Genomic DNA, 19033 nt, shown 5'->3' on the forward strand with positions numbered 1-19033 from the left:
CTCTTTTAGATCAACTAAGATGGTAAGGATTCATGTATTATACCTTACAGAAAATACGGTCTGATAGATTCTATGTACAGGATGTATCACAACCACTAAGCCACCAGAGTAGAACAAGCATACCACAACAAAGCTAAGATACTAGGGTCCTGGAACAGTCTTGGCATGACTGGTCCCTTTCCTGAGTGGTGGCTTAATCCCATAATGCCAGAAGTGATAGCCACAGAACTACAAGTCATAATGCCGGTGTCTGCAAAAAGATATCCTAAAGCAAACACTGGAAGCAACTACGCCCAGAGAGGAGGACATAATTACAGTAAGGCCCAACATATGCAAACACCTAATATCACAAGATAGCATAACTGTCAATCTAGCAGGCGATATCAGACCTTACCCCTTATGAAGCCAGGAAGACAGACCACAAATCCATCCAACAAAACTAGAAAAAAACGCTTCAGCAATACCCACAGCAGGCAATGAAACATCATGTATAGGAGGGTTTTTTCTCTCTCTCTCTGTTTCTCTACCAGCAAGAAATAGAGCTGAATGGATTAATTCATGAACCTGAAAACCATATATTAAGAAGTGCATTCAAGGCAAGGGCCTGACCACAAAAGGGGATGAAGGAGATTACCACACCTATATTACTGCAGCTCCAGTACCATTTTAACAGATACTGAGCTACTAGGAAAGAAAACAGCCCAACAGTAAACTTGAATACTGCCAAACCTGCAGGCCCAAAAGCAGACAACCAAACTTACTGAACATTAAATCCAAGTTTCGCCCCACCAAAAAAAAGACATGTTCCTCAAAAACAGATGGACAGCCAGAGTTCCCAAAGGTGCTGGATGGCTGACTAGCCAGGCCTTAATCCTTGCTCATGAATAAAAAAGCAAGCCCAAGCAATACAGGCATCAAAAACATGAAAAATATATACACGTATCTGATCAGAGTGGCGATGGGACTGAAAATTCTTTCCATTTTGAAGACTAAATAGAAGGCATCCTAGGATCCCACAAGCAGGTCAAATGTGTCAGAAGGAAACAAATTCAATGTACTAAACCCTGAAATGGCACTAGTTATCACTCAAATCAAATGGGGCAAACCTGGCTAAGACAAGATTTCCTGTACCTTCTGAAGGACAGACCGCTTAAATCCTCATTCACCGCAGCCAACAAGAGGCACTGAGGTTCCCTGAACTCTGCAATGAGATGTGAAATCAGAAAGAGTAATAAAAAATCCACAACATTCCATAACACTGAAAGGAGAACCACCACGATAATAGTACCTTCAAAACTTGCTACACAAAGCAGAAGACTGGGAGAAATTACAGTTGTGTAAAATCTTACCATAACAGTAGATGTCCTTCTCTTCACTGTTGCAGCATTCTTAACCTTATGGACCTCCTGCCATGGACAGCCCAACGTCCAGGCAGCATACCAAAGCTTTTAGATGTTGTAAGCACCAAACGTCACACATATGCTCCCCCACACAGGACATAAGGCATAAAGGTGAGGTACGGAAGCAGCTACCCAGAATCAAATTTCCCCAGACGAGAACAGTCTCCATAGGACAAAAAGGAGGCTATGCACATCCAAGTGGAGAAAATGCAGAAGGTAAAAAGGGGACCCCCCAGCCAAGAGGGTAACCAAATAAAAAAGAGGATGGAGTGAGGGACTGAATACTGCAATGCTGATCAGAAGGTGGATGGCATACAGAAACATCCCTTCCAAGGAAAGGAAAGGACATCCATCTTCCACGCCCAACAGCACAGCACTCTAGAACAGAAAAGAGGGAGCTGCCTGTTCAGAAAGGAGGCAAAAAGATCTACATGAGGAATATTCCACTGATGGACTATGTCCAGAAACAAGTCTCTGTGAAGCATCCATTCATGAGCCTGCGTTTTGGACCAGCTCAGAGTTTGAAGGAATATACAGTGCCTGAAGTGTTAGCTGACAACTGACACCCAGATCCTAGGCCTGAAGAGTCAGCCTGCAAATAAGACTTTGAGCCTCTTTGCTTGCTGACATATATCACTGTGATGTTGTTTGTGTAACCCTACAGAAGACCTTAAGACAGCATGAGGCAAAAAGCCTGAATGGCCAGAATAAGAGCTCTTATCTCTGATGATGACAGTCTCACTTCTGATGGGAAGGCACAAAAACCTTGAACTTTCAAGTGACTACAGGAGGCCCTCCACCTCATGTCTGGTTCATCAGTGAACAGTTCTTGAGAAGGAACCAGAGGCTAAAAGGGCAGGGCTAGGATGAGGGTAAGTTGCTGAACCCACCACTCAAATTCCCGATTGATACAAGAAGAGGCACTCTGAAATCTAGAGGGTGGCAAAATGCAGTCTGGTATTAGGGAGCATTGGAATGGAAAAGGCCATGAATCCCAGACCTCGAAGAAACTCTCTGGCTGGAATGTCAGGCAGAGGAAGAAGAGACTGAAAGAGCAATGTAAAGGAGAAAACCTTTGGAGGTGGAAGAGAGGTCAACATTGGCATTGTCTGAATCCTGCAGCCCGGATACACATGATCTTGAGAGGGAGTCAGGACAGGCATTTGGAATTTCATAATGAACTACAGACTTTGAAGGAGAGACATGGTGAACTCCAGAGAATGTAAAAGGCAATTCAGAGAAGGTGCTTGACTCAACAGGTCATCTAAATAAGGAAAAATCTGAATGCCATGGAGCTGGCAAAAAGCCATCACAGGAGTTAGACATTTTGTGAAAACCCTTGGGGCACTAGAGGTGCCAAAGGGTAAAGCACAGAATTGAAAATGAGAGGAAGAAACAGAGAAAAAAACTTCCTGTAAACAGGGTGAATAAGAATATGAAGGTAAGCATCCTTCAGATCCCAAGGACACCAGAAAAGCCTGTGACAGCAACAGAGGAAACAGGGTTTGGAGAGAGCATATCCAAAAAGAAAGAACTTTGAGAAAGGTGATGAGCAACGAGAGATCCAGAATAGGCCTCCAAGTGCCCTCCTTTTCAGGAACAAAGAACATTCTGGATGAAATTGCTTTTCCTACTTGGGAAAGAGGGACAGGCTTAACAGTTCCCTGGTCCACCAGGATTCTAAGAACTTCTGAGAATTGAGGTAACTGCCCTTAAGGAGGCTTAAGAATCCCTGAAAAAGGAGGGAGAGACTTCCACATGAAGCAACTCTGAAAGATGGACAGAACCCAAGAATATGTGATGATGACATGCCAGTTTGGAAGACAGGAGGAGCGTCGAAGGGACAAGGGAACCTGGCTGAGGGTTGGGGTTGGGAGTGTCAAAGGGAAGCAGATTTGTCAGCTGAAGGAGATTTCTGAGCCTGAGGAGCCTGAGAAGACTTAGCAGGAGGAGCTCATCTACCACACTTCCAGTCTTTAGTGGCCTGATGAGGTCACCTGCAAACAAAAGCAGACCTAGTAGAATAGTTCCTCTGGAACGTAGGGAAAGGGGGCACAAAATATGTTTAAGGTCCTGTAAAGCTTTACCTTTTTCTTGAAGAGACAAGCATAGCAGCAGTCCCAAAGAGATTTTTATTATCTAAATGAGCATACAGCAACCTGGCTTTTAATACATTCAGGGAATGACTTAGGTGAGGGCAAGAGTAATGCCTCATTGCAGACCCAATGGCAGCAGCGCTGGAGGAGGCATCCACATCATCATATCTGCACTTGATGGGGTGGGAGCCACCTGAGAGTTAGAATCCAAAAGAGAGAGCAGAAGACTTTGCTTCAGAATTAGGGAGTTCAGAAATAACCTGACAAGCCTTGGCAATCAAGACCAGAACATATCTGGTCATGTGGGTCTGTTAATTGATGGCCCTAAAGGCCAAAGTGGAAGCACTATAGACCACCTTTTCAATTCTCTCTATTACTCTATTATCCTTATCTGAAGGCAGAAGCTTGTTTGAAGGCAAAAGCTTAAAAGGTTTGTCAGAGGAGACTGACACCACAGCAGGATCAGCAGGAACTGACAATCTTCAGAAATCTCGCAGAACCTGTCAAGTTTCTTTGAAGCAGGGGGCTGAGAGTCCTGTAGGCAGCTATAAAGGTCTCTAACAAAGCAGCAAACACAGGAGGTACTGCAGAAGATTTAGGTGTGTTCACCTGAAACAACTTATAACACACCTCTTCTGAATATCAGGTGGCTGAGAAAAATCTTAAAGTATTCCATCATTCTGGCTAAGTCACCAAAAAGGCAACTCCTCAACTGGAGATGCAGGGCTAATGGACTCCATCAGAGCCATAAGCCAAAGGAAAAGGCATCTGGGAAAAGTAAGACAAGGACCCCTGATAAGACTCCAAATCCTCAGAGGAATCAAGTTCCCTAGCACTTCTGGAAGGAGATGGAAGTCCAAACAGTGGGTAGGCATAGAAACCCCTTGTGGAGGTTTCTGAGCCATTAAGGCATTAAACAAGCTCCGAGTAAACTCCCGCACTCCCTTTGAGGGTCCTTGGGACGTACAGAAGAATGTTTAGTCTTCTCTGTTTTTTTTTGGTAGGAACATCAGCCCTTACAAACACCGGAGATTCCAAACCCCGATGGGATTCAATAAGAGTTCCTGAAACTTCTTCCCTGAATAGAATTTGTGGAATCCCTCTTGGGCTTCAGAGATAACTGCAGTCCCCCCTCAACGTTGGGAGCAGACGTCTGAAAAGCCTCACAGGATGTACAAAAAGAAGGACCCATCCCAGCCTCTGACAGGATTGCAGCAGAGGAATCTGAAGCAGACACTGGATGGCCTACAGAACAATCACCCACTTCCACAGAGATGTCCAGTGGAGGCTGGAAGAATCCGGCCAAGATTTCTTAGCGACTTTCTTAACAAAAATACCTCAAGGTTAAATCAATTCAGCCATGCTACCTTGGGCTAACTGTTTAAGCCTCTGGTTCTTAAGACAGATGGCCAGGGAAGACAACTGGCTTCTAACAGCATTCGGCATAAATGCCTTATAAATACAACAGGAGGTATGGTCACAGGAAGCATCCAAATAAGAGAGAGACTTGCTCATGACTATCCTTATGGGGAATCTGCCTCCCACACTGACAATTTCCCTTGTTGGATGAAGAACTCCAGGTAACCAAAGGAGAACAAGACCAACAGTTAAAAGAAAAAAGACCCCAACAGGACACTTATCGGATGGCTAGGTATTCAGCACAGCAAAGGGTATTCAAACCAATGAGTGATAGCGACATTCTGACTGGCGGCAAATAAGTTCTGGGTAACTGTTTCAGTACATTACTTTTAAGCCTTATGCCCCCCTATGAGGGGAGCATACGTGTCAAGTATGATGCACTCAAGATCTAAAGGCTTTGGTATACTGGCTGAATGTTAGGCTATCCTTGGCAGATGATCCTTAAGCTTAACAATTTACAAGAGTGATGCAAAAGAACATCTGTAAGCTACTCATCGTAAAGAGACCAATCTCTACACATGGCCTCTAAAGTCACTGCTAAAAAGCAGGAATGAAGGAGGGAGAGTATGATTGTCAGCAGGGGCATTTCCACTGGAAAGAGAAATTATGCAAGAATGGAACTAGAAACTAAGCAAAGTACCAAATGAGCATTCACACTCTGCAGGGAAGGTGTAGCCACATACCTCTGCTGGATAAGGTAACACACTGCAATGCTGCATCAAAATGGGAGACCCCAGAAGCCAGACTCTATAGCCAAGAAAGCCAGGAACCCTTATGTTTACTCTGAATGGTTCACAGAAGACCACCCATGTGGGAGCCGAGACTTCAATGACTTAGAAGTGAAAAGAAGTAAAGGTCAGCTATCTTTCCAACTTCAGCAAGTAAACAGCTGTTAATACTGAAGAGACAGATTGCCAAAAGGGAATGCACTCACAAAGTTCGGTTGGGAATATGGACCAACCCATGGGACATAAACCAGAAAGACAGCATCAGGAGGAGGTGTGAAACAGATGGTGGCTCCACTGCCACAAACTCCTCCTAATATAAAGCAATGCTCAGGTCCTCAAATATGCTATGACATAATGAAAAGTGTGGATGCTTTCTTACCCAGAATAAAAAATTAGGACTAACCCTGAGAAATAAACTGCATCCAAATGCATGCTGTTAAAGCAAGGCTTCCTAATCCTTCTCAAAGTGCAAGAAATATCATCAAGAACAGTATGGGTCTACTTTATTTACGTGAAAGCATAAAACCATGAATACATATGGATCGAACCATATGCATCGAAAGTGCAAGCCATCAAAAACTGTAAATGGAAATCTCCACAGGTGGAGATTTCCGTTTACTTCAATGAAGTGCAATTGCAGAGTTGGTATATTTAAGTAGCGGGGGTGTGGGGGTGCTTGCCCCCCTGCCTACATCTTTTTTTTTTGTTTTTTTTTTCTGTGTATTTTTTTTCTTTAACAACTTTCGAACATTTAAGAGTTTGTTGCATATGTGTCGATCTTTATGCATTCGAACTTTTGAACATTCAAGTTAATAAAGTAGATCCGAACAATACACATCTCTGCTCCAAAAAAAAAAAAAGAAATGTAATGAACAGGAATCCAAACAATAGTGGCCCTAGCCCTCTGGGACTATAAGCAAAGGAGGAGGAAATCCCCCCAGAATTCCCAGGCTAGCCTATCAGAAGGCAATCAGCCCACAATGGGGATCAGGATGGTCTACCACCACCACTTGGCCTCTGCCACAGAAGCCAACATCTGGGATAATTTGAGGCTCTGACAGAACTTTAAGGGGTAACCTACCGCTGGGAGCAATGCCAATCAAAGAAAACTAGGGTGAACTACTTAGACACACCTACTAAACTACAAAACTGTCTGAAGAGCTAAGCACCAAACAGGTATCCTGCAATAACAGCGATGAACAAACCACCCCTGGTGTTCCCTCCAGACAGTACAAATAATAAATCCACAAATATCTACTCAGTTCTGGCAAAGAATCAGGGCTGACTGCCACCCCTTCCCCCCCCATAAAAGGGGGACAGTTTCCACTTCATCCAATGAGCAGTCTGGGCCTGTCAAGAACTTTTAGACAAAATCTAGAGAAAAAAATGAGGGGGAAAGAGGACAGTAGGGATAATAGTGACTGGCACAGCCCAAGTTTTACAAACCCTAAACAATGGCTGTCCAAGCCAGATCCGACAGGAAAAAAAGAGAGCTGTTCCCTCCCAGAGCAAACCCATACCATGCTGAAGGAAGGAAGGTCACTATACAAAACTCTTCGGAGTTCATAAAGGGTGGATACCAAAGCATGACTGGCTTAGTTCTTAGGATAAGAACAAGGCCTTGCAATGATGAGGAGGTGCTCTTCTTCCTCATAACGATACAGATGACAACAACCTAGAAGGCCTGGACAAAGAGCACTCCCTCCTTGAAATGGCAGTGTACAGAATAAAGCAGCTGATACAATCTCCAGAGGACTATTACCTCAGCAATGTACACCTGAGCAAGAAGCCCTAGCCATAGCACCTGCATAAAACAAATTACAATGGGTTATGTAGGAGTCTCCATGAGCAACCTCACACAGGGATTGGAAGAGATCCTCCTTTAGTCCAGTCTTAGGAGATCCTAAAATGTTGTCAGAGCTGACTCGCATCCCAACAGAAAAGATTTTTCACACATGCGATGCAGGTTGAGGGTCTTAAACCCCAGTGTGGTACATGAATACACCCTTTTGCACACATCAAAAGACAAACATTTTGTCTAGTGACAGAAGTGAAATAATACGTGGTCCCAACATGACCACCAATGAAAGAAATCAGCTTTTTGATACGGTAAGACAATAAATTATTTATTTTGCTCTGAGGCCTATATTAGCCAGCAGTCATTTCTGAGGGCAGAGCAGCTTCCAAGATTACCTGTCTAAAGGATGACTCTAAACTTGGTGGGATGACTAGAATACCTATCAGCTCTATGTAGACAGAAACATAAGAAAGGGGGGAACAGAAGCCAAAGTATGCTAGAATTCATGAGATGCAAGAGCTCTCCAAATGAAAGACTATTTCTGGGGTAACAAGCAGGAAGTGGCTTCACTCTGCTAAAGTGTTTCAAAAACAAGCATCTTATAACCATTACGCTCACAAGAGAAACAAACAGCTCAGGCAGTTCAGCATCCCCAAACAAAACATTACTCACAGGTTTATGAAAGCATGTAAAAGGGTAAAAGGTGCCTCTTGGAAATTAAGCACACTAGAAACACCATACAACTATCAGAACACTGGGGTGCATGAGATGGAGAGGCCTATACCAGGCTTAGCACTGGCATCATATCAAAGTCCATAAGGGTGACAACCTACATGTTTGTCAAACGTCAAGAAACAAACATTTGAAATCTCTATAGCTGCGGTACAGATTCTGGCTTTAGCACATCGACAATTCTCTTCAGTTAGAACGAGTAGTTATAGGAAAAGAAACCGTGCTTTCAACTACCACAATCTACAACTGGTTGACTCATGGGGTTGCTCCATAAGGTCCAAGCTGATCAAATGGGGATGGGTAGAGTAAGCACCCCAGAATGCCCCTCCCAAAATGTGAGGCAGAGGCACATATCTACCACCACTATTGTCGAACTGGACTGGGATAAATCTAAGCTTGCTAACAAGAGAAAATATCCTTCCCAGCAAGGACCAGACAGTTATGGAAAATGCAAACTTGTCTCTAGAACAGAGTGGACTTCTACCAGTCTTCAGTGAAGAAACTCTAACCTACTCCTAAGTTCACGACAGGGGCCACCTCACCAGTCCTAGAAGGTGCTTACCATCATAAAATGCAGGATGCATATCATACACATGAACACAGGAACTTTTCCTAACAAGAAGAAAGACCTGAACTCTATAATTAGCAAAAAACAAAGACTGCAGTACAAGAGTAATAATGCTGCTTACATGATTCATGTCACAAATCATGGAGTGCATCTCCACGGGTATGCAGCCACTGCTGCACATGGAAACCTACAAAAAATAAGCCAGATTCTCATGGGTAGAAAGGATGAATCCACCCCCTATGGCCCATCAAGGATTCCAAACATGAAAGCCTACAGTTTCTTAAAATCCTAACACCCACAAAGAGGCTAGGTCATTGGTTTAGAATTCTGAATTGGGTAAATATGGTTCTCCGTAGGAAACCATCATATGCTGTCAGACAGTCAAAGACTCAAAGAGCTTGCCCACATAAGAAGTAGAACCTTATTCTTCCTGCTTATTCAAGTACCTCACTGCGGATAGGCAGCTTGATATGAATGGCTCACAGATAGCTGTTCACAGAGGGGTCATTTACTACTGTACAGTTCATATAGTAGCAAGATCATTAGGCTCATAAGTTTAGTTTTGGTACTTTGATCTTGTAGCCTCCTAGTGAAACAGGAAGGGTGGTGAGGTGAAAGGCAAAACCCCCATATGTTAGGTGCCAAATGGGGGTGCTAGTCCCCCTGCAAAAAGCACTCTTGTGCACCTTTACATTGCTCATAACTTGACATGTTTGATTACATGTTACAAGATATTACTGACAGACAAATATAATGTGCGCTCAAATGTTCTGAGGACTAGAAGTGGATCTGATATGAACAAGGATTCTTATACCACATGGACCTTGACAACATGAAAGAAAACCATGGCCTTCAAACCTAGAAAGCAGGTATACAACTCCCACTCCAATGGGCTCAATGTACTCAAGACAATGGATGGATACAGGAAGGCTTGCCTACTTCTGGATGAAATATTTGTACTCAGGAGACTAAGCACTGGACATTTGAGCAAGAAGCAGCATTTCTCCAAGTCTGGTTGTTGGATCTACTTATCTAAGGGAAGAAAGGCAGTAAACTGAAACTTGGAGATGGACTTTAAGCAGGACATGGTGTCTCTGCAACCCCTTACGGTGAACATTCTGCAGTTAAACACGCAGGTTGAGAGCAACAGTTAAGATGCAATGTGCCACCAACTATTTTATCTTCTGTAACTGTGCACTTGCGTCTTATTTCAAACAGAACTACTACATTTTATATATAACTGATACGACCAATGTGGTTATCGACCTTGCTAAACAATGTGTATCCATATTTTCAATACTTAATTATTCATGTCAATTTTTTTTTTTTTACATCTGTTTAAATGTTCTGTCTTGTATTGCTTTGGGGCCAAGGTAGTGGCTGAAAAGGGTCTTGTAGCAGTCCACATCACCTAGTTAAATAAATAAATATAAACACATAACACTGGGAGACCTACTTCTCTAAGTTGATTAGCTAAGATGCTTAAGTAACCAGAAGAAAAACTTACAAGACAGTTTAAATTTAATACAATGCTAATTAACTGGATGACTAGAAATGGTTTAGGGAACGTATTTCTCACCTGATAAAAACAACTCAGAATTGAGGTCAAGGAACCACCCATAACAGGCACAAAAAAGGTAGGTAGGTTTGCTAACCTAACTTCAAAACAAAGCATTTTAGTTCAACAAGAAATATCAACATCTCTTTAGTTTAAGAAGATTCACTTGTTTTGCATTTTATGTGTGTTTTTTCTCGCAGAAAAGTGCTGCCAGTACAATGTGGAATGGGCATTTTGTCTGTTGCGCAATAGTTGTGCGGCCATGGCATTAACATATTTAAGCAAATACTTTGTGGGGAGGGTGAAGTCTACTCCCTGTGGGGTGTACAGGGGCACTACTATCAAGCACGCACTTGCTTTTACCCCACAATTTTCTTTATTTTTGATTTTGCAGCTGCTATTTTTTTATTCAAGGTTTTTACTACAGAGCATAAATCCCTACAATGTCACTATTAGTACCATAAAACATTTATTAAATACAGCTTCAAACTGAAGTACCCTCCTTAAGGTAAATAGCTATCAATGAAATATAAAGGCATTGCCTGCACCCTCACTGACTATGATGTGCCAACAGACCACCTAGCATGTCCAGTACTACTAGCACTTAATGTTTCTAAGTGAAGGCAAAGGCATTCAGAAATTACCAAGCTGTAAGTCATTCTTTTTTAGGGATTAAGTACAGGAGTGTTTAGAACCCAAGCCCATTTCTGTTACTGGAACTTTTTAATCTATTTGCTCTACTCAGTACTCAAACTTCATGGGTTATTCATATGGTCCTCTGTAGCGGCTTCCCCACATGACATGACACCAAGGAAACTTTACCCTTTCATTTTCATCAAAGACTGATGTATGGATGACTACTGTAGTCAAAGACTGATGTATAGATTATGAAGATCAGGGCTAGGAAAGAAGCACAGTACTTGTGCTTGTTCGAAAAAAAAAAATTCACAACACCCCCCCCCCCCAACCTGGAATGATCTATAACTTCAAACTTAGCTGAAACAGCAGCTTGCAGGCAAACACACCAAAGCAGTCTTCAGTGAGTTCAGCTTTGACACAGCCCAGATTTGATGTTTAAAGGCTTTTCTTTTACTTTGTGTAATTTTCTTTTCCTCAGTGCTGGCTTCAGGTTATCTGGTCCCTGACCAATGTCCATTTTTTTTCTACAGTATTATAAGGGTGGGAAAATACTTAGCAGGACACAGATGACATCCTACTGCAGATTAGAGAGTTTTTTCTATGCCATATCGAGGAGAGCCACTGGGGAATGGTATCAAAGGCCTTGGCCAGTTCAAGGTAGGCTGTATGAACCACACTGTCTTCATCCACAGCTCTGGTGACTGACTCAAAAGTCGTTGACCAAGTTAAGCAGGCATGATCTATCCTACACAAAACCAAACTGTGTGGGATCCAGAGTTCGGAGACTCCTTATATCCTTGTTTATTAGGTCCATGATGATGCGTTCCATAGCTTTGCATATCAGACTCGTCAAGCTAATGGGGAGATAAGTTCCCAGGGTCTGTAGTCTGGAATATCTTCTGTAGACAAATGTAGAGAGATTTTTTTTTCTCTTTGACCATTACTTTCCCTACTGCTCCTCAGCCTTGTTCTTCCCCAAGGGCCCATTTGTTTCTTCTTCTCATGGAACAAGAGTCTACCATAACACAAATAGGTAAGTCTTACAGAGAAGACATATGGGGTGCTTGTTAAATAAAAAAGAGCTGCCAAACCTCATTAAGGACAAGCATGCAATAATACTAAGCACATCACGACTTGCATGCCTATGGAAATTTTATCCAATTGGTTCCATAAGAGGATCTCTGACTGCAGCAGAAAAAAACACACCATTCCATAAGGAAGGAAAGATATTAGTCATTCAATGCAACCACTCCAGTGCTCCCCTTGCCTCCCCTCAGTCTCCCATGTCTCTAGTTAATCTCTGGGCACAAGAAGTACAGTTGAATGCTTTGCCACTTAGTCAGTTTGGTTCTAAAATGTTACTGGCTTAAGTGTACAGGAACGAATAACCTCACTAGTTAGTTCACTTCAGGAATCCTCAACTGTGAAACCGGTTCCTAAAAAGGAACAAATGCGAAGAGTGATCTTCTGCTGGCAGTAAATACAGTGGAGTATGAGCTTTAAAACATATATACAACACTGTACTCAAAATGCACAATATAAAAATAAAGTGTGCAACAGATATGCCACAGAACCCTATTTACTGCAGAAGCCATCAGCACAATTAGTGCCAAGATATTTTTGCTTTAACTTTTATAAATTGTTTTGATAAAACACAAAATAAGAAGCCTGAATCTATAAAGCAGAGGGAATAAGGCCCTGACTATAACCCAAGACTAACTAGTTGCTTGAGTACTGGGGAAGTCAGACTGGGAGCAGGTTGTGGAGGGGGGTTGGACTGCAGAGAGTGCTTTATGCCAGCATACATATTGAGGTGGTAGTGATCCTCTTCACTGCAATACTGGCATCTGTGCAGCATCACTAAGGACATCAGTTTCACCCAGTCAAGCCAAGCTCACATGGTAACCACTCTGGATGGTATGTGCACACAGAGGAATGCAACACAAAGTATACATGCCAGCTGCTGAGGAAAAGAAAAAAATATTTGCAATTTCTGAATTTTCAACTTCGGTTAGCAAGTTTTGCCTCTCTATTCCCATTATTTAGCTGTACAGCAGTTGACAGAATCACACATTAAGCGTTTTTTTTTTTTTTTTTTTACAGACAGTGAAAAGGTGAAAACAATTGTAAATGGAGAGTAAGCAGTAAAGGCAGGGAGCCAATACATCCACCTCAATAATAAATACTTAATTAGCTAATTATATACTGAATACACAGCGAGTGCCTGGTACATAACAGAAGTAACCAGATCCTGTCCTTTATACAAGTATATGGGATAATAAAAAGATGATCCATTTAATAAAATGAATCAAGTTATGCCTGTACCAGAGAGTGAGGACCTTTTAAAGTGTAAAATTAAATGAGAGTGGGGGTGCTTTTTCATACAACTTCTTAAATGCTGCAACATTCCTTTCAAGTCTGTTCACTAACACAAGACAGTAACCCACACACATCAACCACAAGCTCCCAATAAATGCAACTTTCTGAAAGGAAAAATGACAGGAGAAAAAAATATTTTTGTACCATAACACTTCATATAATCACTTATGAGACTGCTACATCTTGAAGAAAGAAACAAGCCCACATTTGAAATAATCTTGGAGGAAAAAACATGCTTTCAGTAAAACAGCTATTTCACTTAATTTTCTGCACTGTGTTCCTCAAACTATAAATCTATTAGTCAAGTTCAGCACACTAGTTACTTCTACTTAAAACCACTAGACTCAAAAAAATAAATATAAATAAAACTAACAACCCTTTCCCCAAATCAACACTCTTACAACAGAGTCCACCTGCTGGTCACATGACTTTGCCACTTGCTGGGACAGAAGTCCTGATACATTCAGAGAACTTGAAGTCAATGCTGGCAATATTCAAATCTCCAAAGCACAACCACATTTTGGGCAACCTGCCAGACTGTTGAGTTCCCCATTAAATACAAAACTTTGACAGGGACTTGGAAAGAGGACTTCAATCGACAGAAGGAAGGTTGCTTGGCACAGTTTCTAGGTAGCAGGGCTAGGTCACACAATGAATGAAGAGCTGCCATTACACACACACACACACACACACACACACACACACACACACACACACACACACCCATGAGTGAGTCACTCTGCTACTTCAGGTAAACAATATGGCACAGTTCAGGGTGATTTAACTATGGTTCAGCAACCCACTTCACAAGTGACTGAGCATAAACTGCTTGCATTACACTTCTTCAAACATGCTCGTGAAGTGATTACTAAACCATAACTATGCATCTCAGTCAGTTTTATCGCTTATAACATGGACTCATTAACACAGAAGTACTGTTAACATTTCATAAGAAAATGCTCCCTTCCATATAAGAAAGTAAAGTATACACATATATTACAGCAGAAACGCAGATAAAGCCATATATACTGAGCAAGATGAAATGCGGGTGTAAATTTATGCCCGTGTAAATGCATTCTAGTTCCTTCAATTGATCCAGTTCTTCAGAACCTTCTTATCCATGTTATAAGTACATGAAAAATGAGATGTCAAATCAACCCATAAAGTTTGCAACTGGTAACAGACAGATTTCTGCCCTCCTGAACGGGGTAGCAGATCAATGCATTCCAACTGCTGCAAGTGTAGGCAAACCCGTACAAGCAGCAGAATATCCATATAGAAATACCAGAACAGAAAAAAAACAAAACACCTCACAATATGCTCTCTTAACCATGAAGGACTCTCACAACAACATAGTTCAGTTCAGATAATGCTCTTCCCACGCCCTTTCCACCATACAAGTGTTTAATCTTAGCAAGCTGCTGGCAGTTGGGTGAGACAGAGGGAAACAAAAATGGAGAAAGCTGACAGAGAGAGAAGCAAAGAAAAGGGCCTAAAAGCAGCAGTGATGAGATAAAGAAAGATGGTGAAGGCTTTAGCAATGTTATGCATTTTAAAAGCAGCTATATTTAAGGCATGATCTATCAAAACAACTTACATATTTTGGTCAAGATCCATATCTGCCAACCTTAATCACAGAATGATGCATTTCAAACTACAACATAGCCTAAACTGTTGTGCAGACTACCTGCAGACTATTGTGTCTGTGGCCTCAGAGTTGGGAGTTATGCAGTGCATACCTCAAAGATCGCCTTACGCAATCTTTAAGGAAGAAAATGTTCAATTTTTTTTCCAAGGAATAACAAGAAGAAAGCTGAGCCATGGAAGGGCTTCAGTCAAAGGCTGGTGCACAGAAACTTGAAGATAAGTTTGTGACAACCAGAAGTAACAAGCTCAGCAAAGAAAAAAGAAAAATAGAAAAAAAGAAGGAAATGGCTGCAGTAAATCATTCTGACTATGCCCACTATTGTAGAGCCACCAAAGTAGTCAGACATTTCTGACGTCTATAGAAGTAACAAGATGGTTAGTCAGCAGATAAAGACAAAATCAAGGCAAAACATATGTCAGCAAGGCTTAATGCAGGAGAGGAAAAAAAAAACATGAAAAGAAATCAACCAAAACCTAACAAATGGAAATATCAGTGAATGGAGACAGTTCAATACACTTAAGAAGGAAATCAAGGAGCAATGAATCTTAACTCTATTTTCAAAGATTTACTCTACAGTTTACTGACTCGGCAGTCCAGAAAGATTTGCGTTGTAAAAATCCTAAGGTGACTGCAGTGGAAAATGTTTTCAAGACCCTTCTGAAACAGTAAACTAAAGGCTACCACTGCATGTTCTACTCCGGGAAAAATGGATTAAATAGTGTCTGGCCGGGGTTCAAGACTCAAGACAAAATCATCAATCATTATTCATCTACAGGAAGCTGCCGCCTATAACTTCTTCTATCATCTTCAAACAATCACGGGAATGGCCTGGTAGGGTTCTGTACTCAAATCTACAGCTGTATTACACTGGCAACAGTGGCAGAGAACCAGACAAAACAAATGCCATCTTCTTCCTGGTAATTTCTTAAATGATACAAGGAGTACTGGAAATGCATCTTGAATCTTTCTCACCTGACAGCCTTAGGATTAGCAGTAATGACCTCAGACATTAAGGACGGCTTCTAGTAAATATTCTCCTCAAACCCTCTGAAGACGAAAGAGTGCTGCTGTGAGGCACAGACACCCAGCTACTCCAGTGCTAGTCAACAAACACCAGTCAACTGCAGCAAAGACAGATGATCTGGTTTTCTGGCACCTGGCCACAGCATAGTATGTGTTATTTAAAAATATATACTTCTCTAATACATACAACATGACAAAATACTTCCACCCCCTCTAGTTGGGTCAAAAGATGTAACCACAAATCCCCACTGAAGGGCAGTAGTATGGAACTTCACCCCTGTAAAATATGCTACATCACAGAATACTCATTTTCAGACTTTGATTTCCCTTCACTTAGTCAACACGTTTGACAAAAAACAATGATTCAAGATTATAAAGGTTCTGTAAACCAATCCACATTCACAGCATTACTGTCAATCTCTGTAAGGTGTGAAAGAACCTCCAGATAAAACACTGCTGAAATGTTATAAAACGCCTGCCTGAACTGAAAACACGTGATTAAACTGCGGTATAACAATAAGCACTAGAAATGTTATATATAGATATTTACCACAAATAGGTAATTTTGAGCATTGAAACATGGGACAAGTGTACAAGAGCTAGGGAATGACTGCTCAGCCATCTGTGTTGGCTAGTTCTGCTGGTCAAATCAAATTAAACTCATTGGTACTTGGGCATCTGAAGTTCGGAAGCCAATTCCTTGTTACTACACTAAAAGGCAGACAAGGCTGCTGGCCAGCACTAACAAAGAGCAGCATCACACAGGGTGATTCAGCAGCAAGCGCCAAGCAAGTAGTACTGTCCTGAGAGATATTCTCTGGAGCTAGCTTGTTCGTTTATTCCACATTATAAAGTTTCATACAAGAGAGGAAAGGTACAGTATGAAGCCAAGAAGAGAAAGGAATGGAAGCTTTTAAAATCTTACAAATGAACCTCAGATACAATAGGACTGTGTTTCCAGTGCTAGCAAAAATAGTTCACAATCAAAGCCATGCTATCAGAATACAAATCATAAAAGAAAGAAAAGAGTAATAAAGTGGCTGTGATCCTTTCACGGGAGGAGATGAACTAAAACACTGGCTACTAAATGCATGGACCCTGCCTGTGGAAAGGAATTGTGTTAGCTGTCCCTGTCCACCACAAAAACAAGAAAATGACTGAAATTTCTTCAGCTTACCTAAATAATGGCTACATCAACCTGCAACCACCAAGGTAATTTGGAATACTTGACCAACAGTGTTGAACCAATGGCAAAGGAATGTACTAAACAGCCCATTAAGCTATACTAGTCAGAGGAGGAGACATTTGCACCCAAGATAAATGCTTGCCTAATCACCTGGACCGAATTGGTCAATGGTAGAAAGGGAAATGTCTGTGAGATGGTGATATAGTAGATATGAACTAGCCCCAGTTACATGAAGCATCTAAACAGGAAACACAAAAGTAAATTAAATAAAAAGAACTTTGCTTTGTGGATGGTGATAAATACACAACTAAACACTTGAAAAGCTACATTTGTACTCAAGAGGTAATTTTGCAGTAATCTTGAAGACAAGCAGAAACTGTCAAATTTCATAAGCAACTCCTGGGCATTGGCCACAAATGGACAGCCAGCCAGCTTAAGTCCTCTTAGCTACATGAAGCTAGTCAGCACAATCAAGGGAAGAAGCAAGCACAATGATTAATAACTGCTGCAAAAAAGAGGGAATTGAGACTAAACCCTGCTTGCACTCCCAGAAATGCTGCGCAAAAATTTAATAAAATGGCAATTCATTCTGCCACTACCTAAGATAATTGGATTCCAAAAATAAATAAACAAATAAATAAATAAAAAAGGTTTATCTGAATCACCCAACAAAAAAATGTAAGCACAGCCATGAACAGCTGCAATGAAAGGTCAAGTAAAAAGTATCAAAAATTTTTGCTGGGCATTTTTAATTTTTATTTTTTTCTATAAACAGTAATTCCTTGAAGCAAATAAATGGGCCTGGATATGGATCAGCCTGTGAGTTGGCAGTTATGACAGACGACTTTTTTTGTTTTTGAGATGGGCATTATTTTCACTGATATCCTTACTCTGTTTTTCCATAGCTTTTTGCTTTCTCACTTCCTGGTGCTTGTTCCAACATTCTACCCATGATGTATTGCAAGCAGGAAATAAAGACAGAAAGACAGACTCAGAGGCTGATTGAACAGATAAACATGAAGGACAAAAAAAAATCCAGACAAGAAAAACAGAAATGACAACCTGACAGTGAAGTGCTGAAATTAATAGCATTCTATCAGAAAAGCTGCAGTGCCTCACTAAATTTGCCTTCTATTTCAAGTTACTACATATTTCATCTATTGTTTGTGGTCTACATGTCGTACAGCTGTTCTCTTCTATAACTGTATAATTTATGATATAAAACAGTCATGTCTCTGTCTGAAGATATTTTATAAAGTAGTATCAGTACAACAGTGATTTTTCATCCACACTGCAGTCCTCTGCTCTGAAGCAGCAGTGAAGTGCTTTCCAACACCCAGTTATCACATATAGTGCGAGATCTCATCAAAGTCAAAAGCAGTAGAAATCAGCAAAATTACCTCAGCCCATTAAAATCTTTAACTTACTTTTTTGTGTTATACCAATTAGGCTAACCTTCTGCGGCAGACGATACTTCCTCCATCCACTATCCTCTACTTAAAGTCAATCACAACATCATTCTAAACAGCTAGACCCATCTCCATCATTAAAATTTAAGGCCACACCTTAGGCGACCAGTGACAGGGCAAGATGGCAATGACACAAGTCAAGTACAACACTAATAATCAGTGGCTGAATTTTCAGTTTCAACACAGGCCCAAGGCAAAAAAACTATTTTACTACTGACTGTCAATACAGTGGAATGTAAAGGTATTTATGAGGTAGTCTAAAATTTCCCTCACACCCACCCACCCACCAAAGAAGGGAAAAAAATATATATATATTTTTTTATATATACACATACACACGTGAGTGTGGGTGTATACGGATTCACTTTATAATCCTAAAATACTGAAAAC

The 19033-nt window shown here is 41.1% G+C and overlaps 1 protein-coding gene across 1 annotated transcript in view; it reads right to left on the bottom strand.

Annotated features, from left to right (window-relative positions):
- Positions 1–19033, bottom strand: part of MADD (MAP kinase activating death domain) — a 2427721-nt gene that overhangs the window by 951759 nt on the left and 1456929 nt on the right. The window contains exon 20 of the mRNA XM_044082094.1: positions 18065–18118. Coding sequence (XP_043938029.1) covers positions 18065–18118 — 54 coding nt within the window. The remainder of the gene's footprint in view (positions 1–18064; positions 18119–19033) is intronic.

Source organism: Protopterus annectens, chromosome 9.part0 (genome assembly GCF_019279795.1).
Source record: "Protopterus annectens isolate FY-2018-M chromosome 9.part0, PAN1.0, whole genome shotgun sequence".
In the NCBI taxonomy this organism is placed as follows: domain Eukaryota; kingdom Metazoa; phylum Chordata; order Ceratodontiformes; family Protopteridae; genus Protopterus; species Protopterus annectens.